Below are 26,783 nucleotides of genomic sequence, written 5' to 3' on the forward strand. Positions count from 1 at the left end.
TGAGCTAAGAATAATCTAGTTTTGTTTGTTTGTTTAAAAATTAGAACCGATACTTTTTTTTAGGATGCCTATCTTTTAATCCATGGAAGGCTAAGTGTTTTAATGAAATTGTATAATTTTTAAATAGTGGAGCTTATTTCTAGTATCCATTTGAATAAATGTTTCCATATCAAATTGGAGGTTAAAAAAAAAGACTGCAAAAACTATAGGAAAAGGGTTTGCATCCTGAGAACTTGTTTGCTAAAAAAAAAAAAAAAAAAAAAAAACAACCAAAAAAAGGAACAAAACAAGTTGTACATTTAAATGAATTGTTTTAAATTCAGATAGTGAATTTAATTCCATCTGCACTGTATAACAAATTATAGCACAGTTTCTGTTAGTTGGGAATTTAAGACTTGCTTGGCTGGGTGGTTCTGGCTCAGGGTCTTTCATGAGCCAGAATGTCAGCCACAAGCCAAGCGTAGTGGCATGTGCCTGTAGTCCCAGTTACTCAGGAGGCTGAGGCGGGAGGTTCACTTAAGCCCAGGAGCCTGAGGCTGTAGAGCACTGTGATTGCACCTGTGAATACCCACCTATTTCAGCCAGGGCAACATAAGCAAGACCCCTTCTCCAAAGAGGAAAAAAGAAAAGATATCAGCCAGGGCTGCAGTTATCTGAAGGCCGAACTGAAGTGGGCTGGAGGATCTACTTCCAGGATAACTCACCCCGAGGGCAGTTGACAGAAAACTGCAGGTCCTCATTGGCTGTTGGTAAGATGACATAGTTCCTCACCTCTGGACCTTGCCACAGACTGCTTGTGTGTTTCCGTGACATGGTAGCAATCTTCCCCCAGAGAGAGCACTCTCAGAGCAAGCAGGCAGCTGTAGTGCCTTTTGTGACCAGTCCTTCAAAGTCATCATACGTGCCACCTTCACATTTTTTCTATAGAGGTGAGGCATTGAGCTTAGCCTACACTTGGGGTGGGGAATTAGTCTCCACCTTTTGAAGGGAGTGTCAAAGAATCTATGAAGGTTTTTAAAACCACTGCAGTTGGCCTAAAAGGGACATGGGATCTATTCAGATTCCCCCCAAATCTTCAAAACTTTCTATAAGTTTACATCGGATCCCAAAGTATCCAAATCAGATTTATAGAATGCAGACCACTGAAGGTCAAATGTAGAATCACAGAATTTTGAGCTGGAAGGGATCTGGTTTTTCATTTATGCAAATGAGAAAACAGAGGCGAAGAGGTTGCATGACAGTGGTAGTTGTAATGTCTGTGTCTGTTGTTGGTATTATATTAGGATGAACACCTCAGATCTCTGGACTTTTAGATAGATGCCTGTGTTGTCCTCAGGATAATGTCCTGGATGTTCTGCACTGGAACTTGGGATTTGATTTTCCCTTCCTTTCTCTTTTGTGTGGGGAACTGAGAACTAGGGCATCAACACTAACCAGACAATTATCCTCTGGTTTTGTCTTCTCTACAGCTGAAGGAAGAATTTTAATGCAAATATAACTTTTCCCCTCACTTCTAAGAAGCAGACTATTACTCTTCCAAGAGAGATTTAGTGAGATTATGCTGTGTTCCTTGATATGGCAAAATTCCAGGCAAATGTGTGAAGGAGTGAGCCCTAGTACCATATGGAATCTACAAAGACCTACGTTACTGCTGCCACCTTGAAACACTTAAGTGGGTTTCTGAAACCTCTTAAGTGTGTTCCTACTTTTTTTTTTTTTTGAGACAGAGTTTTGTTCTTGTTGCCCAGGCTAGAGTACAGTGGCGCAATTTCAGCTCACTGCAACCTCCACCACCCGTATTCAAGCGATTCTCCTACCTCAGCCTCCCAAGTAGCTGGGATTACAGGCACATGCCAACACGTCTGGCTAATTTTTGTGTTTTTAGTAGAGATGAGGTTTTGCCACATTGGCCAGGCTGGTCTTGAACTCCTGATCTCAGGTGATCCACCTGCCTCGGCCTCCCAAAGTGCTAGGATTACAGGCGTGAGCCACTGTGCCCGGCCCGTGTGTTCCGACTTTTTAACAGTCTCCTTTGAAACCTGCATGAAGTTTGGTGCGATATCTCTAGGATAGTGAGGTAAAACATGTTTTAGGAAAAATTCTTTTAGCCTAAATATGAGTGATTTGACAGTGCTCAGAAAAATTGATTTTGTGACAAGACTGATTGGGGTTCTGCTTATTTTCAGCAATGCATCTTTTCTGATTCACTGCCCTTTGGCTGTTGGTCTTTACAGTTTGCCTTTGTAGTCATGACCAGTTGTCTTTACCATACCTCCCAGCCTCCTTTTTTTGTGATGAAACTCTTAGAATATTTAAAAATTTTAGCAGATAGTACGCATGCAAAAAATGTTTGCGAATGTTTGTTTTCCACTTTCTAATCAAAATATCTGTTTCAGGTTTTTCTGCAGCTTGGGCAAGGCTGCCAATGCCAGATGGCACCGTTTCTGAGAGAAGAGCTAGCTTTTGCTTAGAAGTAATACCCACAAACAATGCCAAATTAGCATAAGCAAATGTCAGTGAGTTAACACAAAGCCAACACTCTTTCTATCTTTTCTTTCCTTCCTAGGCCATGGGTGTTGAGAGTGACCAGGAAATTGTGCAGATGATTGGAACAGAGGAGCACGTGATGGCTGCATTTGGGCCCAGTCTGGAAGAGTGCCAGAAAGCTCAGATTTTCACACAGATGCAGGTGTGTCTTTTCATGTCGTCCTTTGCCGTGAAATGGAATTGGAGACTTAATGCCGCTCATTGATAAAGCTCATCGGATGTGATGGCTTTGGGCTCATGGATGTGGGAAAGGTATTGGGGAGATGGGAAGAGTGAAGTTTCTTTAACTCACTTTTGTCAGGATTGGAGGAAGGAGTTTCGTCAGACAAATTAGGACCTATGGTCCCTAACTTAGAATAGGGATATATGGCCAAGAGGTGTTTTTTTTGATATAATAGCAAGTACTGTTTTATTTTTCCTTATTTGCCTGAGTGATAATATATTTTTTTAAACTATGGCAACTCTCGTGTAAAGGGGGTGTGTGTGTGTGCATGCATTTCTCTTTCATATCTTTTTTTATTCCCTACTTCAGTTGCTTTAGGCATTCAGTTGTATGTAGTTTCTATTTCTTTTCCTGAATTCCCAGTGCTACTTTGGACAGCAAGGAAAACCAGGGATCAGTCCTTTTTACTGCTGCAGAGCCTTCATTGACCTGCTCAGGCACTCCTGGTTGGACCCTGGGAATTTTAGGACAAGACTCAAAGATGAAGATTGAGAAATACACGCGCGCGCGCGCACACACACACACACACCCACCCCATAATAAAAATAATTGCACTTCCCTTCCCACATGGAGGGAGCCCCAGCAGCCATACTTAGGATTTTAGTCCCATACTTGCAAGTGCTTTCCTAAGTATAAATCAAAGGTAACATCCCTCATAGCCATCCTGGGAGGTGGGAATTCCCTACTATAGAATCACAATAAACAGTTCTTACCTATCCACATGTACATTGTCTGTTCTGTGGGTTACGTATGACATATGTAAACTCCAGCCTGCTTTTTTTCTCCTCGCCCAGGATGTTTGTAGAGAAAGCATTTCCCGCTTATATCTGTTAGTGTGTATTCTGAAATCAAATCAGTATTGATGTTTTTGTAGACTACACTAGATATTTAGAGAGATTGAAATAGGTCAGTATATATATAATTCCAAAGCACAAATCAGTAAGGATTATTCTCATCACTGCCTTCCTCTTTTTCAACAGTTAATTAGTAGTTGACTGCAGTTACAGGGCAGGCAGCACCAGGAATAGTGGTTTGGATTTAGGAGATTCTATTTTTGGCCTTTATCAAAAATGAAATATTTGGTAGGCATGAATCTTTGTTATACACTGAAGTTATATTGTCCAAGGGTTCCAAGAACATGAAGAGAAAACATTAAGAAATATCCAGGAGGCAGAAAGTGTAGAATCTACCCTGCAAACAGGAATATTTGGTTCCATTTTGGGAGATACCCTATTTTTTAATGCTGTGTAGTGCCCTACAAGAGCAGTTTACCTTAATGGTTTCCCAGTGGCTTCAATGAAATCCATTATGCGTTTTATTTCAAATATCATCACTGGGGTCAAATAACCCTAGCATTGTAAAGCTGAGCAGAGCCCAAACAGTAGGATGGAAAATCATTCATTTATTTCTGTTAAATACGTTCTGACAGAAAATTTCAGCTAACTAAATCAGATCAGATTAGTGAAAAGATGGCAGGAAAAGATGGAGGGAAGTTAACATAAAAAGACAAAAGTTCCTTTTCCTCGAAAGGGAAGTATAACTTTGAAAGTGCTTGTACTCTGTATGCTGGATTTAGGCACATATTAGCTATTGAAACTGATAAAAGGATATAGAGATGCAAGTAATCCAAAATAGTTGATATGTAGAACATATATTACCAGTTACGAAAATATGAATATTCTATGCTATTCTAAATGAAAATGTAGTAAGTACACTTTGTATTAGTCTGTTCTCACATTGCTATAAAGAAACACCTGATCAGCCTGGACAACATAGTAAGACCCCATCTCTACAAACAATAAAAATAAATTAGCCAGGCATGGTGGCATGCACTGGTGGTCCCAGCTACTTGGGAGACTGAGGCAGGAGGATCACTCGAGCCTGAGAGGTCAAGGCAGCAGTGAGCCATGATTGTGCCACCCCAGCCTGTGCGACAGAGTGAGACGTTGCCTCAAAAAAAGAAATGCCTGAGACTGGGTAATTTATAAAGAAAAGAGGTTTAATTGGCTTATGGTTTTATAGCCTGTACAGGAACCACAGTGGCCTCTGCTTCTGGAGAGACCTCAAGAAGCTTCCAGTCATGGGAGAAGGCAAAGGAAGGGGCAAGGCGTCTCATATGGTGGGAATGAGAGCATGAGAGCTTGAGAGAGGAGGGGGTGCCACACACTTTTAAACAGCCAGATTGGGAAAACTCACTATCAGGAGGACAGCACCAAGGGTATGGTGCTAAACCAGTCATGAGAAATCCATCCCCATGATCCAGCCACCACCCACCAGGCCCCACCTCCAACGTTGGGCACTAAAATTTGACATGAGATTTGGTGGGGACACAGATCCAAAGCATATCACACTTTGTTTTGTATAATAGAACTTTGGTAGATGTGGCACTTTAATGGATTGCTTAAAACCTGTGGGGTTTTGTGTTTTTGGCCGGGCACGGTGGCTTATGCCTGTAATCCCAGCACTTTGGGAGGCCGAGGTGGGTGGATCATTTGAGGTCAGGAGTTCAAGACCCAGCCTGGCCAATATGGTGAAAACCCGCCTCTACTAAAAATACAGAAATTAGCTGGGCATGGTAGTGGGTGCCTGTAATCCCAGCTACTTGGGAGGCTGAGTCAGGAGAGTTGCTTGAACCCAGGAGGCAGAGGTTGCAGTGAGCCAAGATTGTGCCACTACATTCCAGCCTGGGTAACAGAGCGAGACTCCGTTTTTTATGCCTCCCTTTGTAGTCTCTCTCAAATTTCTTCTGTTCCTGAAGCCTTCTTTCTGTGTTGGTCATGTATGTTTTACACCATCGTTGTCTTGGGCTCTAATGTATAGAGAAGAAAGTATTAGCTGTAGTGAGGAATAAGAGGCACTAGGCATGTCATCTTGGCCTATGCATCACAAGGGATACCCTCCTCACCTGTGTTCCTCTATTTCCCCCTCAAACAAGTGAAAAATTGTAAGCTTTTTCACAAGGAAACTAGAAGGTCAATATTTATTGAAGACAGCTTAGTTTGGGGAAAACTGAACTGCCTGTCTACTCACGGTTCCTGCCAACTGACCTGCTTTCTTCATTTACTTAGTTACTACTTACTACTAGGTCACTGCAGCAAGCGTTTTCAGGATTTTAATTTATCTTATACTCTAATGGCCTTTTTTTTTTTTTTAAATTTATTTATTATTATTATACTTTAAGTTGTAGGGTACATGTGCATAACGTGCAGGTTTGTTACATATGTATACTTGTGCCATGTTGGTGTGCTGCACCCATCAACTCGTCATTTACATCAGGTATAACTCCCAATGCAATCCCTCCCCCCTCCCCCCTCCCCATGATAGGCCCCGGTGTGTGATGTTCCCCTTCCTGAGTCCAAGTGATCTCATTGTTCAGTTCCCACCTATGAGTGAGAACATGCGGTGTTTGGTTTTCAGTTCTTGTGATAGTTTGCTAAGAATGATGGTTTCCAGCTGCATCCATGTCCCTACAAAGGACACAAACTTATCCTTTTTTATGGCTGCATAGTATTCCATGGTGTATATGTGCCACATTTTCTTAATCCAATCTGTCACTGATGGACATTTGGGTTGATTCCAAGTCTTTGCTATTGTGAATAGTGCTGCAATAAACATACGTGTGCATGTGTCTTTATAGCAGCATAATTTATAATCCTTTGGGTATATACCCAGTAATGGGATGGCTGGGTCATATGGTACATCTAGTTCTAGATCCTTGAGGAATCGCCATACTGTTTTCCATAATGGTTGAACTAGTTTACAATCCCACCAACAGTGTAAAGCGTTCCTATTTCTCCACATCCTCTCCAGCACCTGTTGTTTCCAAACCACAATGAGATACCATCTCACACCAGTTAGAATGGCAATCTAATGGCCTTTTAATGGGAAAGATTTAGATTTGAAGTCCAAATCTTATCATGGGATGGAATTTCATTCAATTCCAAACACTGTACTAATCACTGGGAGTCAAAAAGATGACGGAATTCCCACCCACCAAGTCTACTAGGAAAAACATACATGTAAATAGATCATTAAAACATAATGTGATATGAACATGAATTAAAATATGCAATCCTGAATGCACAAGGAATTAAAACTGCAGAGAAACACGAGTGGGGTTAGGAAAGCCTTCGGGGAGGAAGTGATACCTGATCTAGGTTTTGAAGCATGAGAAAGGAATTCCCCAAGCAGGTAATTGGGCAGGAATTCCAAGATAAAGAATCAAAGATCCCAGCCTTTTCTTCTGCTAAACTGAAAGTCTTTTTTATTTATTTATTTATTTTTAAGTTCATTCTTGGCCAGGCACGGTGGGTCACACCTATTATACTGCCACTTTGGGAGGCCGAGGCAGGATGATCACTTGAGGCTGGGAGTTTGAGACCAGCCTAGGCAACATAATGAGACCCTGTCTCTACCAAAGGTTTTTTATTGCTGTTGTTTTAGTTAGCTGGGCATGGTGGCATGTGCCTGTAGTTCTGCTACTTTGGAGGCTGAGTGAGGTGGGAGGATTGCCTGAGCCCAGGAGTTTGAGGCTGCAGTGAGCTGACATCACATCACTGCACTCCAGCCTGGGCAACAGAGTGAGACCCTGTCTCAAAAAAAAAAAAAAAGGTATATTGTTGTTCCAAAATAATAAGAACCACATACTCTTCTTCTTTAAACACTGTTGATTAGGAAAAATTTCAACATATATAAAGTGCAAATAATAGTGTTATAAATGTTCATGTATCCAAGGCCTACCTTCAGAAGTTGTCAACACTCTTACTTGGTTATTTTAAGTAAATTTATGTACACTAAAATATGCAAATCTTAATTGTATGACTTTACAAGATACAGAATATTTCCTTATCACACAAAGTTCCCTCATGCCCCTTTCTAGTCAATCTTCACCTCTACTCTCTGATTTTTTCCCCACTATTCTGATTTTTGCACTGTAGATTAGTTTTGCCAATTACAGAACTTTATATATGGAATTAGGCATCATAAATTAGTGATTTTTGCACCATAAGTTAGTTTTACCTATTTTAGAGCTATGTATATGGAATTAGGCCACATATACTCTTTCGTGTCTAGCTTCTTTTGCTGAGCTTATTGTCTGAGATTCATCCAAGTTGTTTCTTTTTGTTCCTTTTTATCTCAGTTATCCATGTAGTTCATTTCTTTTTATTTCAACATAGTATTTCATTGTATGAATATACCACAGTTTATCTGTTTTCCTATTGATAGACACTTGGTGTGTTTTTCAGTCTTTAGCAATTATGAATAAGACTGTATAAACAAATCTTTGTGTGGACATGTTTCATTTCTCATGAATGAGTACCAAAGAATAGAATTGTTGAATCAGAGAGCAGATATGTATATAACTTTTATTTTTTTATTTTTTTATTTTTTATTTATTTATTTTTTTTGAGACGGAGTCTCGCTCTGTCACCCAGGCTGGAGTGCAGTGGCCGAATCTCAGCTCACTGCAAGCTCCACCTCCCGGGTTTACGCCATTCTCCTGCCTCAGCCTCCCGAGTAGCTGGGACTACAGGCGCCCGCCACCTCGCCCGGCTAAGTTTTCGTATTTTTTAGTAGAGACGGGGTTTCACCGTGTCAGCCAGGATGGTCTCGATCTCCTGACCTCGTGATCCGCCCGTCTCGGCCTCCCAAAGTGCTGGGATTACAGGCTTGAGCCACCGCGCCCGGCCCATAACTTTTATATATACCTTGTTCCAAAATGATTGTACCATTTTGCATTTACACCAGCAGTGTATGAGAGTTCTTTCTTTCTTTCTTTTTTTTTTTTTTTTTTTGAGACGGAGCCTCACTCTGTCACCCAGGCTGGAGTATAGTGGCATGATCTCCGCTCACTGCAATCTCCACTTCCTGGGTTCAAGCGATTCTCCTGCCTCAGCCTCCCAAGTAGCTGGGACCACAGTTGTGCGCCACCATGCCCGGCTAATCTTTTTGTATTTTTAGTAGAGATGGAGTTTCACCATGTTGGCCAGGCTCGTCTTGAACTCCTTACTTCAGGTGATCTGCCTGCCTGATTACAGGCATGAGCCACCACACCCAGCCTGATAGAAAGTTCTGATTGCTTCATGTCCTCATAATATCTGGTGTTGTCAGTCTTTTTAATTTTAGCCGCTCTAATGGGTGTATAGTGGTATCTCATTGTGGTTTTAGTTTTTATTTTTATGATAACAAATGATGTTGAACCTTTATGTGTTTATTGGCTATTTGTATTTTCTTCTCTGTGAAGTGTAAGCCAAATGTTCGTTTTCCTCAGTGAGTTTTCTTGTTGTTGTTGAGTTTAAGAGTCCTTTTAAAAACAAATCCCGGATGTAACTAACTTCCTTGTCAGCATTATGTATTTTCTCCCAGTCCATTCCCTCTCTATTTGTTTGCTTAATTCTATTTTTTAATTTTGAAAAAACTTAGGGTTTTTTTTATTTGTTTCACTTTTACATTTATTGCTCTCTGTGTTCTGTTTAAAGAAATCTTGCCTACCCCAAGGTTAGGAATATATTCTTCAATGTTTTCTCCTTGAAGCTTTATAGTTTTATTAATAGTTTTTATGGTTAGATCTAAAATCCATCTTAAACTAATTTTTGTGTTTGTTGTGAGGTAGGGGTCAAGATTAATTTTTCACTTTATGGATAGTTGTTTCAACAACATTTATTGAGAAGACTTTTCCTTCCTCATTGAATTGCTGTGGTACTTTCGTCAAAAGTCAACTGATCTTTTAGTATGTGTTTATTTCTGGACTTTTTATTCTCTTTCATTGATTTGTCTATCCTTGTGCCAGTATCACACTATTTTGATTACTTAGCTTTATAGTTAAAATCAGGTAATATAATACTCCAATTTTTTTCTTTCAATATTGTTTTAGCTACTCCAGGTCCTTTGCATTTCCATGTAAATTTTAGAATCTAAAATTTTAGAATCTAGAATTTTAGAATTAGTCAGTTCTTGCTTTTTAAGCCTGCTAAGGGTATAATTAACAATTATGAATGTATTGGTCAATTTGGAGAGAATTTTAACACTAAGCCACTTTTAATACCATTGAATCATCCAGTCCACGAACATGTCATGACCCTTAATTTATTTAGGTTTTGTTTTCTCTCAGCACTGTTTTGTAGCTTTCAGTGTAGAGGTCTTACATGGTATGATTCATTTTTGAGAGGAAAAAAGTACTACTATAAAATTTACCTGTGGTTTTCTCTGGGTGAAGGACTGATGACTGCCGTATGTCTACACACACACACACACACACACACACACATTTTACTTATGTCTGTATTTTCTAAATTCCCTACAATGACAGTGTATCAATTTTTTTAGTAAGAAAACAACAAATAAAAAGGGAACCAGTGTATTAGGCAGTGTGCTATGCTTTTTGTCATTGATTTATGATAAATGTAGATTTTGGACTAGACCCAGTAAAGCTTTCTCTATAACCAGGGTCTTTATCTCTTTTGCTCATAGTGTACGTGTGGTTAGGTGCTTACTAAACTACCTCCAGTGATGTTATTCAAACGTTATTATAATCTGTTTTTTATAGGCATTAAAATATATAGGGAACAAAGTAAGAAGGCAAAGGATGTGGGGAGGTGGACCAAAGAAAACCAAAATAGAAGAAGCAAGAGAGCTCCTGGCTTCCACCATTCTGACCCATGTCCCAGTGAGTAACACTGTTACTGTGAATAAGGACTGTGAGATCTGTGAATTCCTGTTAAAGAACTGTGATAAGAGTTTACCTCATTTAAAGTCTAATTCCTCAAGAGAAAATTCTAAAGAGGACTGTACTGCCCCACCAGAAATAACCTTCCATTATCAGCAGTTTATTTATACTCGGAGAATGTTAGCTGTATCGCCATCATCATGTTTATTCTCTTGTGGTTATTCTTTCAGTCTTAAAATATTGTTATTTTATGTTCATACATATATTAGTACTAGATTGCTGCTGCTACTAGATTTCATGATTTTGAAGGACAAAGATGATGTCTTACATGTTTTATAAATAAATTAAAATAAGCTTACAGTGCCTTGTCCATACCTATTTTTCATTGTATGGTAAAATTGCTTATGTAAAATATGCTTATGCTTATTGTATAGTAAAATATGCTTCATGGTAAAATATGCATAACATAAAGTTTACCTTTTTACATGTACAATTTTCTGGAGTTAAGTACATTCACACTATTGTACAACCATCCCCACAGCAGATAGATTTAAAAATGCTTACTGAATGAGTTCATCTTCTAGACCTTGAATTTTAAAGTTCACATTATCCAGCCTCCTTCACTTACTGTGAAGATTCTCTGATCCAAACATGCTAGATGATTTGCGTTGTCACCCAGCTGGTTAGCGGTAAGAGTAAGGGCTAGAACCTATCTTCTGACCTTGGACTAGTATGTAGTATTTACTTTTTATTAACTTATTAAACAGAGATCAACCATATCGGCATGTGGGGTGTTGGCAAGAAGCAGCCCTCAATTTTCTTCCCATTTAATGTATATGTTTTACTAAGTTATAGAATTACTATTTGTTAGACTATCTTGTTAACTAAATAGTCTGGTTTGTAATGAGTTACCATGTGTTCCATCCATGAATAATCTTATTCAAGGGTTGCAAACACGACCTTCAGGGGCTGACTGTAAAATAATGAAAGGTCAAGGGATCTGTGGAAGTCGAGAGTAACCACCTGAATGCATCCAGATCTGATTTTCCTGTATTAAAACACCCTTCAATCCAAATAATACAGGTCTCTCATTCTGCCCCTTGGCTACCATTTGTGCATGTCGTTGATTTAATCTAAAGAATTAGAAAATTTTGAATGTTAAAGCTAGGTCTGAACTGAATTTTAAGCTCTTTTGGATGATTGGAAAGAGTCTGAAACTTAAAATAGCGAAAGTGAATAGTAGAAACAAGGGCTTTTGGAGTCTGAGACGTAATTGTTCAAATCCTGGTTTCTCACATCCTAACTGATGAACTTTGGGCAAATCTGAACTTTTCTAAGCTTCAGTTTTCTCATCTGTATAATAAAAGTAATTCCCACTTTCTCGCAGGGTTCTTATGATGATTCAGAGATATAATATACGTAAAGCTCTGTATTTTCCACAGCTCCCCGTGTAGCTATTAGGAGCTACGCTTACCTTCATACTATAACTGAGAAGAATGTTGGGTTAATTAAAGAGCTTTAGTTGATAGAGTCCTGCCGATATTAACACTTGTTTAGTTAGACTGATAAAGACACGCCGGGCGCAGTGGCTCACACCTGTAATCCCAGCACTTTGGGAGGCCGAGGCAGGCGGATCACCTGAGGTCAGGAGTTCAAGACCAGCCTGACCAATATTGAGAAACCCCATCTCTACTGAAAACACAAAATTAGCCAGGCATGGTGGCACATGCCTGTAATCCCAGCTACTCCGTAGACTGAGGCAGGAGAATCACTTGAACCTGGGAGGCGTAGGTTGCGATGAGCCAAGATCATGCCATTGCACTGCAGCCTGGGCAACAAGAGTGAAACTCCGACTGAAAAAAAAAAAAAACAACAAAATTTATACTTTTCTGTGGTTGCATGGAACCTAAATTACCATTTTAAAAGCTTGGTTATACATAATCCAGGGAGGAATAAAGTCAGAATAGATGGATCAGGGAAAAGATCTTCGTTTTCCAGAATTGTTTTGGACAGTATTTACCTAAGTGTGATATAAAGGATGATTTTTGTGATACAGGGTCATTTTTTCATGTAAGTAATTATGTACTTATTAGAAAGAATACAACTAGCATCAAATCCATTGGTGTGGTATGTGTGATTTTATGGTGTTATTGCATAGGATGAAGCTTAGCTTAAAATTGGTTGTTTAAAGATGATTACACATGTTACATAAATATGTATAACAGAGATATTTGTGATGGTGGAACTTGAATGACTAGCATTTGGAAAGTATTGTTTAGGTGTGTCTGTGTAGAGGAAAAAGCATGGGCAGATACTCACTAGTTCTCAGTGCTTGTCCTTGGGGGCGGGCCTCCAAAGGCCTTTGTCTTGGTATCCTGGCCTTTCAGTTCCTTGGGGACTGTGGTTCCCAAAGAGCATTCCATGGACTAGTAGCATCGGCATCACAGGGGACTTGTGAGAAATACTTAAACTCTACCCTAGACCTACTGAATCAGAAACCCTCGGAGTGGGTCCCAGTAATCTGTGTCTTAACAAGCCCTCCAGATGATTATGCATGCTAAAGTTTAGAAACCACTGCTCTAAGGGTGATTAGGCTCCAAGATGCCTAAGTTCCAGATCACTCTTTCCTCTAATGTAGTATTAAAAGGTCTCCAGAGTTCTGAAACAGGCAACAATTCTGTTTCATCATTCCGAGTTCATTTGTTAGTCCTCTTTTCTCCCCCTCTTTCAGATAATCCGCAGGTTAGTATCCCACAAAGGAGTATCTGAACTACTCTTAGCATTCTCCCGGTGTTACCAGCTGCTGGATTGAGGGGATCCCCACTCACCATATGACTGTGGGAACAGTGCTAAGTATTAACCCATTTCAATTTAGACCTAGCGTTTTGCTTTCTAGCATAATGTCATTAAAAAGGGGAGTGAAGTGAGTTAGGGTTCAGTCCCAAGGGGGTGATGGACTGCACCTCTAATCAAGAAGTGGCATTATATAGTTCAGTAGGGGCATTTTCCATAAATATCCATATTTATTTCTACTTACAAATGTCTTGGGAGAATCTACCAGTGTTTATGCAAAAGAAATTGAAAATTTTGTTAATGAAAGTTTGCTTTATTTTTCTCATTAACAAGAAAAATAACTACAACTAGAAGAGTTAGATGTTCCATGTAATTTACCACATTAAGATTAGAACAATAAAATGTAAATTAGATGTGCTTAAATGGAGGACCACACAGCTTTCAAAATAGCAATTGAAAATGTAAATTACTTATAGCTGCCCAGACACTGAGTTTTTCTGCTTGGTATTGTGGTAACTGGTGTTATGATTGTAGAGGTTTTTTTTTTTGAGGATGGCCAAGAGACTTTTCTTTTTAAATACCTTCTTATTGATGTAATTGTTTTGTGGGTACAAGATAACAAAGTAGCTTTTAGGTCCACTTTTTCTTTTACCACATTCAAACACATTTCTTTTAACATATTCCAAAGTTCTCAGTAATAGAAAGAGAGTAAATTGACCTAGAGAAGAAATAAAACTTCCTTTGAAGGAAAATGGAGTTTTTGAAACACATACAGAATTCTAACATCCTACATTATTTAGTGGAATTACTTAGCAGCAACAACAAAATGTATGAAGGAGAATGCTTGTTTTTTTTTTAAATGCAATCTATTGATTTATTGTCATAGTGATAAACTTAATAAAAGAGATTTCATTGGGATTTTACTAAATGATTAAGGTAAGTAAAAAGGAAATTTTATAATAGTATGTATCATCTGTGGAAAAGCCTATAAATACTCCTTGGAATTGGCAGAAAGCTCAGGCTACATTCTCAAAATTTGCCTTTGTAGATGTAGTGAAAGGATCTACTTCAGTTTTTTTGCCTCTCCAAACAAACCAGTGCAATTATTTTATCAGTTCTGAGTCAACTTACTGATTGAGCCATTCATTCATATGGGTTTCAGTGTTTCTGCTAGAGAAGATTGACTAGAACATTTGCTACAAATTCATTCCTCTGTTCGTTCATTCAGCAGGTATTTGTTGCATACCAGACAATATCGTAGTACAGTTCTTATCACTGCATAATAAACATTCTAAAACTTAATGGCTTAATGTAACTGTTTATTGTATATCTCGTGATTTTGTGGTTTGACTGGGCTTAACTTAAGGTGGAGGAGGGAGTTCTTATTTCAGGTCTCTTACAAAGTTGCAGACAGATAGCAGCTGAGGTTAGAGTCATCTGGAAGGTCACCTGGGCTGGACATTCCAGATGGCATCTTCACTCATATCTCTGACCCCTTCTTGGTTTTCCATTTCATTGAGATTTTACTAAATGAAATGTAGCCTCTGTCTCTGCATAACAGAGTGTTTTGGACTTCTCATGTAGTGTCTCAGGACTCTAAGAGAAAGGAAAAGGAAACTGCCAGTTGACTTAAAGGTTAATTCTGGAATTGGCCTGGTATTATTTCTGCTGTATTCTCTTGGTTAAACTAATTATAGGCCAATCCCAAGGGAGTGACAGATTCCACTTTTAATGAAGAAATGGCATAAAGTTTATAGGAAGGGAAGGAGTTGATAGTAGTCATCTTTGACACAAAGGTACTCACAGGTACTGAGGACAACGATGAAAAGTCATCTCAACTCAGGAAGTTTCCAGACTACTTGAATTTATTTGAATGGAGAGAATCATAACAATTCAGTATTTTCTTAAATGTTGTTATATTGATACTTTTCATGAGGTACATTAAATTTTAGTGTCCATTTTCTCAAATTTTTTCTCCAATTTCTGACTTACAGGTTAAGGAATTCAATTTCAGAGCCAAATGTATCTATACTGCAGTGATGGTGCGAAGAGTAATTCTGGCCCAAGGAGATAATAAAGTTGATGACAGAGATTATTATGGGAACAAGCGACTGGAATTGGCAGGACAGGTGATTTAATTATTTTATGTCAAAAATCTGTCTTTAATGAAGGTTAATTTGGTTTTCGTTTCACGTAAGAAGAAGAAACATCTGAATGAAATATAGTTTGCATGTTTGAAGGCAAACATTTCATGCCTGACTTATTATCTCTTATAATTCCTTTAACTGTAAAAACATTAATTCTTTTTCTTTTCTTTCTTTCTTTTTTTTTTTTTTTGAGACGGAGTTTCGCTCTTGTTGCCCAGGCTAGAGGGCAATGGTGCGATCTTGGCTCACTGCAACCTCCGCCTCCTGGGTTCAAGCGATTCTCCTGCCTCAGCCTCCTGAGTAGCTGGGATTACAGGCATGTGCCACCATGCCCGGCTAATTTTGTATTTTTAGTAGAGATGGGGTTTCTCTATGTTGGTCAGGCTGGTCTTGAACTCCTGACCTCAGGTGATCCACCTGCCTCGGCCTCTCAAAGTGCTGGGTGTATAGGTGTGAGCCACCACGCCCAGTCTAATTCTTTAAATGTTAATAGTACATGACCTGTATCTTTTGTTGGGATGTTTACCCTCATTCTGTATAATATACAAAGTGAAGTATGACTTTAAGTAATATCATTTATTCAGTTAACAAATATTTACTAAACACCTATTATGTTCTAGGCATACTCCTAAGTACTAGTTATATTAGAGGAAGTGAGACAGACAAAAGCCTCTTTTCTCTTACTCCTTGTAGTCTCAGTGGGAGGGAGAGAGACAATAATCAAGGAAACAATTCCCTGATTGTTTTGGTGACGTGGTAGAGGTAGGTTAGTGAGGATATCGCTAATCTCATTTTAAGTCTTAGCTGATAAATGACATTTTATTTCAAGAGTGTGTGTATCTTTCAAATGGCTAGCAAGCATCCACAAATCTTTGGTTAGCAAGTATCTAAAAAGCTCTAGAAATAGTTTACAATTATTTTCTCCTATTCTGTAGGTTGCTTTTTCACTTTCTTGACGGTGTCCTTTGATGCACAACGGTTCTTAATTTTGAAATAGTCCTATTTGTCTATTATTTTCTCTTGTTTCCAGTGCTTTTGGTGTCATATTCATGAAATTATAGACAAATTCAGTGTCAGGAAGATTTCCTGAATGTTTTCTTCTAAAAGTTTTATAGTGTTAGCTCTTAAGTTTAGGCCTTAGTTTAGGTGAGAGTTTTGTTAGATGTACATTTCTAGATTGATATTTATTATCTCTCACCATTTACTAGTTTATTTGTTTTTTTTTTTTTTACTTTAGGCAAATATTTCACCTCCTTCTGCCTCAGGTTCCCTGTCTATAAAAATGGGGTTCATGCCATGTACCTTATAGGATTGTTATGGGATTAGATGAATGATGTATACCGTACCTTGAATGGCACAGAACCATTGTAATTCCTTCATAGATGTTCTGTCTTATCGCTCTAGGTGCTTTTAAGATCTTCTCCTGACTTTTGTTATTCTGTAGTTTTCTTTATGATATGCCTTGGTGTGAATTTCTTTTATTTATTTTGCTTGGTATGTGCGTGTTCCTGTTATCCCTGGATTAATGTCTTTAATCAATTCAGAAAAATTCTCAGCTATTATCTCTTCAAATGTTGCCTATCCTCTCTTCTTTCTATTCTCTTTTTCAGATTTTCCAATTAAGTGTGCTTTAAACTCTCATTTTTTTCCATATCTCTTAACCTCTGTTTTCTTTTTTCTATTATCTTTGTTCCTTTACTGCATTCTGTGTGATTGTTTTTCTAATTTAGCTCTTAGTTCATTTTCTATCCAGCCATGTTCAGTAATTGAGTTTTTTGTTGTTTACTTTTATAGAAGGCTTTTTCATATATTTTTGGTAATTTATTGGTTTTACATTTTATGATGAAAATTCTCAAACATTCAGAAAAGTTAGAATGATTTTGATCATCTTATTTTGTGTGTATTTTTATTTCTTCATTGATTTACATAGCTTTTTAAATTTCATATCAGTAAACTGTATTTTAGCATCTAGAATCTAATATGCCATTAATTATAAGGTGGACCACTATTTTTATTTCTACTAAGAAACAAAACACATCACCGGTTAAATTATGACACAGTGCTAAGTGTTAAGATGTATCCCACGTTCAGGAAAAAAAAAAAAAAAATTCCAATTAGTGAAATATAGTAATTCCAGTATCTAATGTTCTAAAGCTGCTGAGTTAGTTGTTTTTGATTACTCTTAAGGTAGATTGGTTCCTTGTAAGTTCAGCGATCTTTATTTATGAACTCATATTTAATTGAGCTCAGATTCTGGGTGCTATACTAGGGATATTTTCTTTTGGGGATATGTATTTTCTTTTGCAGGGAATAGTGCTGACCTGGAACTTCTAAGTCTTCTTACATGATTCTGAGGATTTTGAGTTTCAGGCTCACTCCTTCATCTTGTCACTGAACTTTGATTTAGTCTCCAGGTCCCTAAGCTGATATCAGTATTTATTCTCAGGGCAACTCTGCCATTTGGATTTGCTTATTGCTCCCTACTCCCTACCGTGGCTTCACCTCATTTTTTAATCTCGTGACTCTTGGAGAGCTAAGGGGTGGTTAGGGGAGAGGGTACCTTGGAATTTTCTTATTCTTCCTGCAAGCCCAGCAGTATGTGAGAAGCATATTTTATCCAGAATCTAGTCATATGGTAGTAACCAGACTCCTCAGAGAATCTAACCCAGTGTGCTCCAAGCAGCAGAGGTCCCTTCATTTTCACGGTAGACTTGAAGCTTCATGAGGACAGAGACTACATCTTTCTTGTTCATCTTACTAAACTTTGCAACTAATAAGATGCCCCAGATATAGTGTCATCACATATTTGTTGTAGTAATGAATCAGTTAATTACATGTTCTAAAATAGTTTACTTTAAAGCCCCTTTGAATTCTGATATTCTTTCTTCATTGCTGTCTTAATCAGTTAGCAGTGCCATCTACCCATGCTGCTGAGCTGGGAACCTCTGTGTCACTCCAGACTCTTCCTGTTCCTTCAGTCTACACATCAGGTTTGTCAAATCATCAAATCCTGCCTGTGCCATTTCCTAAATGCATCTCTAATTTATCTCCAGTGTAACTGTTAGAGCACAGGCCTTCAACTTCAGTGTAACCTCCTAACGAGCCTCTCTGTTCTTCGCTTCACCCCAACTCCATTCATCTTCCACAGTGCTAATAAAATTATTTCAACACACAAATACGATCTTCTCACTCTTGTGCTTAGGCTGTTTGAATGGCTCCCTCTGAAAGCAGTGAGGTCACTACAGTGAGATGCGACGTGGTTAATGGAAGATGCCAAGTTAGGGAATGTGTCAGCCAAATCATCTTTTAGGAATGTAGAGTCTGTTGTTGGTGACAATTCTTAGGAGATCAGTCTGTGTGGTTGTCACAGAGGGATGATTGTATGGTTGATAAGAAGAGGATGCCAAGCTTCCATAATAACTAAAGATATGGTAACTTAGGGATATGGTTATATAAAGCACTGGCATGTTCCTAATTAGAGGTACTACTTCCTGAGTCCCCTGGAATTTTCCCAGGAGATATATATCCATGAATGATACCACCCGGCCTAGAATGAGGTTTTGCAGAGCCCAAGACACTTCTTTTGTTATTCTGATGGTTGTTCATTTATTTTACCAATTTAAACAAATATCTTTAATTTTTTTTAAAAAAAGTGTTATGATTTTTAAAAAATAATGTTGGCAGTAAAAATAATAAACATAGTAAAATAGCGGGAGTCATTCTTAGCAAATATTTTTTTTAAAAATAGCATAGCACAAAGAATTTTAAGCAAAAAGGTTTGCAGTGAAAAGTGACCCACCTGTGACCCTCCTTTCCATCTGACTGAATTCCCCAGTTCTCCTTTCCAGAAAGTCACTTTTCCTATACTTTCCTCTATCCTTCCAGAGACACTCTATGCATATACAAATGTCTTTATTAACTGGCATTTTAAAGTTAAATCTTTGGAAACTCTTGCCCTGAAAACTATTCAGGCCTCTGTGTGAATTTATGCTTAGTGGGGCTTCCTTGAGGACCTTTGTCATGGGCAAGTTTGGAGTCAGGTTTTGCAAGTTCAAAAGAAATTATATAAAGGAGCAGTTTGCTCTCATTAGTTTGCAACAGATTTTCAAACCAGTAATGTCCGAGAATGTTATTTGACCATTACTGCCAAGCCCTTTGACTTAAGGGGGAATTTAATCAGTTAAATGTGTCTGTTGCTACAGAAATTGACATATACCTGCTTGTGTATGTGCTTTTTAGTTATGAAAAATTGCATACACACCACTATATATAATGTGTGCATTAAGTCTGATAAAGCAAATACTTATATATTCCCATTCAATTTAAGAATGAACACAGCATCAATTCATTTGAATCCTCCATGTGCCTTCTCTTGTTCTTGGCTGCCCCTCCCATCTGTCTGTCTGGAGGCTCTGGCCATGTGCCTGCCTATTCACTTGGTACCAAGCAATCCCAACACATTCCTGAGCATTCTCTGTGTGATTAGGTGAAGCACACGTCCTTTTCCCAGGAGCATCCGCAGCAGACCTGAGCTTCAGATGTAGGTTTCAGAGTTTTTCAAGCATGAACTCTTAGTTGGAATCCCAATATTAAAACAGATAAAAGTTGAGCCTTTCTGGTTGAGGTGGGACAGAGGGGTTCTCTGCCTCCTTCCCCTTCCCCTGAAACTCCTCCATGGAATTCATAAGCACAGTCTCCTCTGTAGAAGAATGTTTAGATTCTTTCACAGAGCCTGCAGGATCCTCGATGATCATGCCCCTCTGTGCCTTTCCAGCCTCATCTCATGCCAAAGTGAGTCACTTACATCTTTTCAAACATACCATAATGCTCTTCTATCACTCCATTCCTTTGAGTTATGCCTTTTACCGAAGCTGCGCCTCCCTCATATCCCTTTCACCCTCTCTCTAAAGAGGAGCGCCTCCTTATTCATCATTTGAGCCCTCTCTGAAACTGTAACTATAACCTCCTAGGTGCAGTTAGTTGCTCTGTCTTCCTTAGGCCAGTAGCAGTTTATTCAAGTCTTTATTTGCATGCTAAATTAACATATAATTCTTTACTTCCATGCTTCTTCCCTCTTTTAGGTTGTAAGCTCATTGAGGACAGGAACCATTTATATTCATCTCGTTATTTCCACATATGTGCAGGCTGATATTTGAATAAGGAGAAGTTGCTCTCATGCAGCCTTGCAAACTGCATTCCAGCAAGAGACACAACCAAGTTCACATCTCCTAAGGCAGGAATGAGTTTAGGGACTGGAGGAACTGATAGAGGGTCAGTGTGACTGGAGTGAGTGAGGTGTCAGGATGGTAAGAAATGACACTGGAGACCCATGTGGAGGCCGGATTATCTGGGGCCCTGTATGTCATGAAAAGAGACTTGGATTTAATTCTACATGCAGCAGAAGACTATTGAAGGGTTTTAGTCAGGGAAGTGACACGATCTGATTTTTAGTTTAGAAAGATCTGATGTGGAGATGAACAGGCCAAGAGTGGACTGGCTAGAAACTGTAGCAGTTTTCCAGATGAGAGATAGTGGGGCTGGGATGGTCACAGCAGATAGCAGATAGTACCACAACTAAAATTTAAAAACTAGAATTCTGAAATTATAGTAATTTTAGGTTTTGGGAAAAAAAAATTAGTATCTGGACTACTGAGGAAGCTCTGTTTGGTTAATGGCCACTACTTAGCAGTTAGGTTTTTGGCCACCTTCAGATTGACCACTGTGCAAGGAATTATGGGTATCCTCACCATCAATCCCGTTTTTACTGTTTTTTACTTGGGAAAAATCATGGTGTTAAATGAGTCCATTAAAAAAAGTTGATTGTTTACAGGAATAAGGAATGGAGTAACAAGGGGGGAAAGGAGAGCTGATCCTGTTGCTTAAAAAATTAGAATTAAAAAGAGGGTTCCCATGTGCAAGAAAACATAGCTTTATAAACAATGTAAAGACACAAAAGGCATTGTGTTGGCAAAAATGTGTAAAAACAATAGCTGCTAATTTCACACCCCATGGGATGAGGGAGCATAAATGTGCTTCAGCTTTAGATAACAGAGTTGTCTCCACTGGCCAAGCAGGTTCACAGAGCTTTCCCTCAGTCTTGCTGCCACAAGAGGGTTGGCAGGCCAGCCGCCAGTAGAGGTGTTAGCAAAACCTACCGATTTCAGGCTTAATCTTTCACCTACCTTTTCTTTTTCGGTAATGTGTTCATTATTTGCTGAGCATTACTCTATTCTTTGTCTGCAAATTTTTTGTTTCTAATGCAGCTTGCTTTGTATGGGTGAGATATGGAATGGCACCAAAATCCGGCACCCTGGAAAGCCAGGGATTTCCACCCTATGACAAAAGAATGCCGTCTTGACTTCAGAGATTGCCTAATCCCAGCTGTTCTGATAATGTAATTAAGGCTGCCTAATGTCTTTAATTTTGCAACCAGTTTGTGTGAAAAGGAGAATTTGGCACTCTGAAGGCTTAAACACTAAATAGCAATCTCAAGACGCCTAATTAGAATTCTCTGACATTAAGCTAATTGGTGAAACTGTATTTCAGCAGCTTAACTTCTTTATTAATTTTTTAAGCATTTTCATTGAAAATCAATTGATGAGCTGTCAGCATTTTTCACTGAAATATGATTTGCTCTTTACTGCTCCTGTCTTAAACAGGCTGAAAGGCCTTATACTAGCAAGGTATTGAATATTATCACCAGCATTCCTTCCCTTTTAGTCATTTTACTTTTGACCTAAATAATGTGGTTTATTGTGTGGATGGCCTTGTGGTTTCTCACTGCTCTGTGAACTTGGACAGCATTTTTTCTTTTAAACAGAAATTTTAGGAGTGGGGAAATTTAATAATGAGGCAGTATTTCTGTTGACTGTGCTCTTACTTTTTACTTGTTTAGTACCAGAACGTTTCCTCGTGTTTGAATCAAGGGGCTACAATAAATTCAGCTGGGATCCAAAAAAACTTTGTCATAATTTGAGACAAAAGTGTCTAAGTGTAAGGAACTAATTAAAATAGAGCTGAGCTTTTATTGTTTAGGTTAAGGGCATTCGATTCTGTTCAGGATGCTTATTCAAGCTCCTTTTGCCAGTTTCCACAGGAAGTTGCTGGAATGGGCTTCTTCATCCCCTCTCACCCCTCTGCACCTGCTTCCATTCCCATATTCTTTCTTTCCAAGAGTGAAACTGCTGGGTCTCACTGTAAGAAAGGATTAAGCTCTCAGAGGAGGAAGTTTTCTCTTTAGAACACTTCTGACATAGTAAATTCAAATTCAAGATCCAGTCTTTTCTATCTGAAAAGTTGGTCTTAGTAGAAAAGTGGAAGGACATGTCTTAACTTTAAAGAAGGAAAAGCATGAAATCCAATTCCACTTAGGAAATTCCTTCTTTGGCACTAGCTAGAGGAGAAGATTCATTTGCTTTGAATACCTTCTTCATTCTGAGTCAGAAAACTACCTATCAGAAACATGCAGGAATATAGTCAATATGGAATTTGGAAAATCTTGCTTAAACATATTTCACTGAACCTCAGAATTCTTTAAGAAATTAATTAGTATAAATATGCCCCCCATATTACTTTAATGTTTTGTTATTTAACTTAGATCACAAATATATTGGGCTTTTTTCTTCCACTGCAAAGAAAAAAGATGTGTACAAAGGGAAAAAACTAATCGAATTAATTTTATAGGGGTATTTAGTATTCATAATATCTGTTATATTATTGAAGAAGTCTGCCTGTTTTTTATTTGTAGTGAGCCAGCTATTTAGTTTTGCTTTTTTATTTTTTATGAACTTGATATAACTGGCATTCTGGTTATGTTACTCTGTTACATGCTATCTAAAAACAGTGGCTTAAAACAACCATTTTATTATACATACCTCACAGTTTTGTGGGTCAAGAACTCAGGCGGGACTTGGCTATTTGATTCTTCTGTTTCACATGGTGTTGATGGAGGTTGGTTGGTTGGTGTTCTGCTAGAGGATGGTAGGAAGGGCTGGAAAGCTAGGCTCAGGTCTTTCCAGAGTTGTCACATTCGGTGGCTCAGGAATCCAAGAGTAAATGTTTCCTGTAGACAAGAAACTGTGTGACCTTAATGACCTAGACTGAAAGTCACAACATCACTTATGTTTATTCTATTGGTCAAATAGTCCCCACCCAGATGTGGGGCAGTGGGGCGCAGGGGAGGGGTGGGCATGGGCCATACTGCTCAATGTTTAGTTCAGGGATCAGCCAGAGATTTGGGCAAACTTTATATACATAATTTGGAGTTTTCTTCCTTGCGTTCTCTCCTTTATGGAATTCCCCTTCACCTTCCAGCTACTCAAATCCAGTAGTTCAGATCTTTTTCTTCTGTTTCTCCAGTCCAGTAAGACCGCTGGTCTTTCTCTGAGTTTCAGCTTCCCGATGTGGCTTGGACTCTTTTTATTAATGTGGCCTACCCTTAGGTGAAAAGCCTTAAAAATGAGACATGTACCCAGTGCCATTCACTCTCAGTGTCCTGCTTTTCAACACTCCCGAGTGCCTTAAAAAAGTTTTTAAATGTTTTGTCCAGAATTTATAATTATTATCTGCAGATGAATCCATCTGATAGGACCTACTCTACCAATTCGGGAAACACAGCCACCTAGTCTGTTTTCATGAGTCACTGTTCCATCCCATTGATTTGGCTTCCATAATCTCACGGTTTTAAAATATCACTGTGGTTTAATAGCATTTATAGGTAATTTTTAACATAAAAATTAAAATGTTACATTTATATGTTGTGAAGGGTACAAATAAAATGAACACCCTCAAAGCCACTACTCAACAACTAGACTATTACCAATACCGTTTCATTTACCTATGTACCCCCTACTCTGTTCTTCACTTTCCCCTACTGTCCTGAACTTTTGCATTTTTTAATTTATTGATTTATTATATCATTTACATTTTTAATTTTAAAGTTTTAAAATTATTTATTACAGTATAAGCTTTGCTTACTTTTGAGCTTTATAGAAATAGATCCGTACCATATAATTTCTCTGCAATTTTTTTCTTCTTTCAACATTAACATGTATCTATATTGTTGCATGTCACTGTAGTTCATTTTCATTTCTGTTTTCCATTGTGTCAAGATGTGATACAGTATGGTGAATACCACTTTATTCATTCTACTGATCAAGGACTTTGTATTGTTTCTCCCCATTTGACATTTTTAAAAAAAAAAAGCAAAAAAAAAAAAAACCACAGCAGCACTGGCATTCTTATTTTTATCTCCTGGTTTCCATATGCAAGAGTTTCTCTAAGGAGGATTACCTAGTCATGGAGTCAGAGTCAAGTTAAATTTTTACCTGAACTGGAGAATGCCAAACTGGTTTCCCAGGTATTTCTACACTACATTGTATATGAATTTCTGATGATCTCCATCCTATGACTTAGTATCAAAAACTTTTAAGTTTTTGTCTAATAGGTGCAAAGTGGCTTCTCCTTGTGGTCTTAATTTGCATTTTCTACATTATTAATGAGGTTGAGCCCCTTTTCATGTACTTATTGATTATTCTTGTTTTCTTTGAAATGTCTTTTGGGTTTTTCCCATTTTTGTTATTGATTTCATAGAGATTTTTGTGTATTTTGCATCCTAATTTTTTGTTATATGTGTTGCAAATATCCTCTTCCAGTCTACATTCTTTTTTAAATAACTATATATATATATACACACACACACACACACACACACACACACACACACATTTTTTTTTTTTTTTTGGAGACAGAGTCTGGCTCTGTTACCCAGGCTGGAGTGCAGTGGTGTGATCTCTGCTCACTGCAACCTCCACCTCCTGGGTTCAGGCAATCCTCCTGCCTCAGCCTCCCAGATAGCTGGGATTACAGGCGTGTACTGCCACACCCAGCTAATTTTTGTGTTTTTAGTAGAGATGGGGTTTTGCCATGTTGGCCAGGCTGGTCTCGAACTCCTGACCTCAAGTGATCCACCTGTCTCAGCCTCCCAAAGTGCTAGGATTACAAGCATGAGCCACAGCACCCAGCCAACTTTATAGTATTTTAAAATGCTACTAATTTGTGCTTTTAGTTGCAGTCATTTGTCAGCTATCTTACTTTTAATAGTGCTTGATATGGTTTGAATCTGTGTCCCCACCCAAATTTCATGTTGACATGTAATCCCCGATGCTGGAGGTGGAGCCTGGTGGGAGGTGATTGGATCATGGGGGTGGTTTTTAATGGTTTAGCACCATCCTTCTAGTGCCATTCTCTTGATAGAATTCTCATGAGATCTGGTTGCTTAAAAATGTGTAGCATCGCCCCCTTCTCCCTCTTCTTCCTGCTCTGACCATATAAGACATACTTGCTTCCCCTTTGCCTTCTGCCATAATTGTAAGTTTCCTGAGGCCTCCCCAGAAACTGAGCAGATGGCAGCATCATGCTTCCTATACAGCCTGCTAAACCATGAACCAATTAAACCTCTTTTCTTTATAAAGTACACAGTCTCAGTTGTTTCTTTATAGCAAGGCAAGAACAGACTAATACAGTGCTCTTTATTTTTTAAGCTTGTGTGTTTAGTATTTGTTCTTTTGTTCATCTGTAATGAAGTAAGGAATCCAATTTCATTTGTTTTCCAAATGGATAACTGGTTATCCCAGCTCCATTTATTGTATAGTCTTTCATTTCCTCACTGATCCAAAATGCATCTCTATCATATAACAAGTTTTATTATATGTGCAGATCTTTTCTGGACTCTTTGATCTATCCATTGGTCAGGTTGTCTATGTACTCATTAGTACCTTCAGCTTTTTTAGGAATGTCTTGGCTATTTCAGGGTCTTAGCTTTTCCATATAAATTTTAGAGTTATTTTGTCAATTTTCATCAAAATAAATCTTCTAGGGATTCTAATTGGCGTTGTATTGGAACTGTAGATCAATTTGGAGAAGATTTGTAATCTTAAAATATGTAGACTTTTTATCCATGAATATTTTCCTTTCATTATTTTGGTTTTCTTTGATGTTTTTCAATAAAGATTTATAATTTTATTCATGAAGGTCTTGCACCTCTTTCAGATTTATTTCTAAGTTTTTAAGGGTTTTTGGTTAACATTTTAAATAAAAATATTAATAACATTTTCCAAAATACACAAAAATAGAATAGTAAAATTAACTCCTATATATCCATCACAGACCTTCAACTGTTATCAGTGGAAGGCAATGTTGTTTCATCTATACCCTTCTCAATTCTTTCCCCTCCCCTTATTCCCCAAATTGTGTTGTTTAAACAAATTGTAGCCATCAAATCATTTCATTATCTCAGCTGTCAAATAACATTCTGTAAATACTTAAAAATATGTCTCTAAAAGACATGACTAAAATTTTTCACACCTTAAAATTTTTCATATGTTTTCACACGTTAAAATTTTTTAGA

General features: G+C 38.2%; 1 protein-coding gene across 3 annotated transcripts in view; it reads left to right on the plus strand.

The window, feature by feature from the left end:
* POLR3B (RNA polymerase III subunit B) overlaps positions 1-26,783 on the plus strand; it is a 136,416-nt gene that overhangs the window by 32,478 nt on the left and 77,155 nt on the right. For all 3 annotated transcript variants that reach the window (XM_003907087.5, XM_021922859.2, XM_009181591.3), the window contains 3 exons: positions 2,567-2,689; positions 10,317-10,436; positions 15,224-15,358. In XM_003907087.5, the coding sequence (XP_003907136.2) occupies positions 2,567-2,689; positions 10,317-10,436; positions 15,224-15,358 (378 nt within the window). The remainder of the gene's footprint in view (positions 1-2,566; positions 2,690-10,316; positions 10,437-15,223; positions 15,359-26,783) is intronic.

This window comes from Papio anubis, chromosome 9, assembly GCF_008728515.1.
Source record: "Papio anubis isolate 15944 chromosome 9, Panubis1.0, whole genome shotgun sequence".
NCBI classification, from domain to species: Eukaryota; Metazoa; Chordata; class Mammalia; order Primates; family Cercopithecidae; genus Papio; species Papio anubis.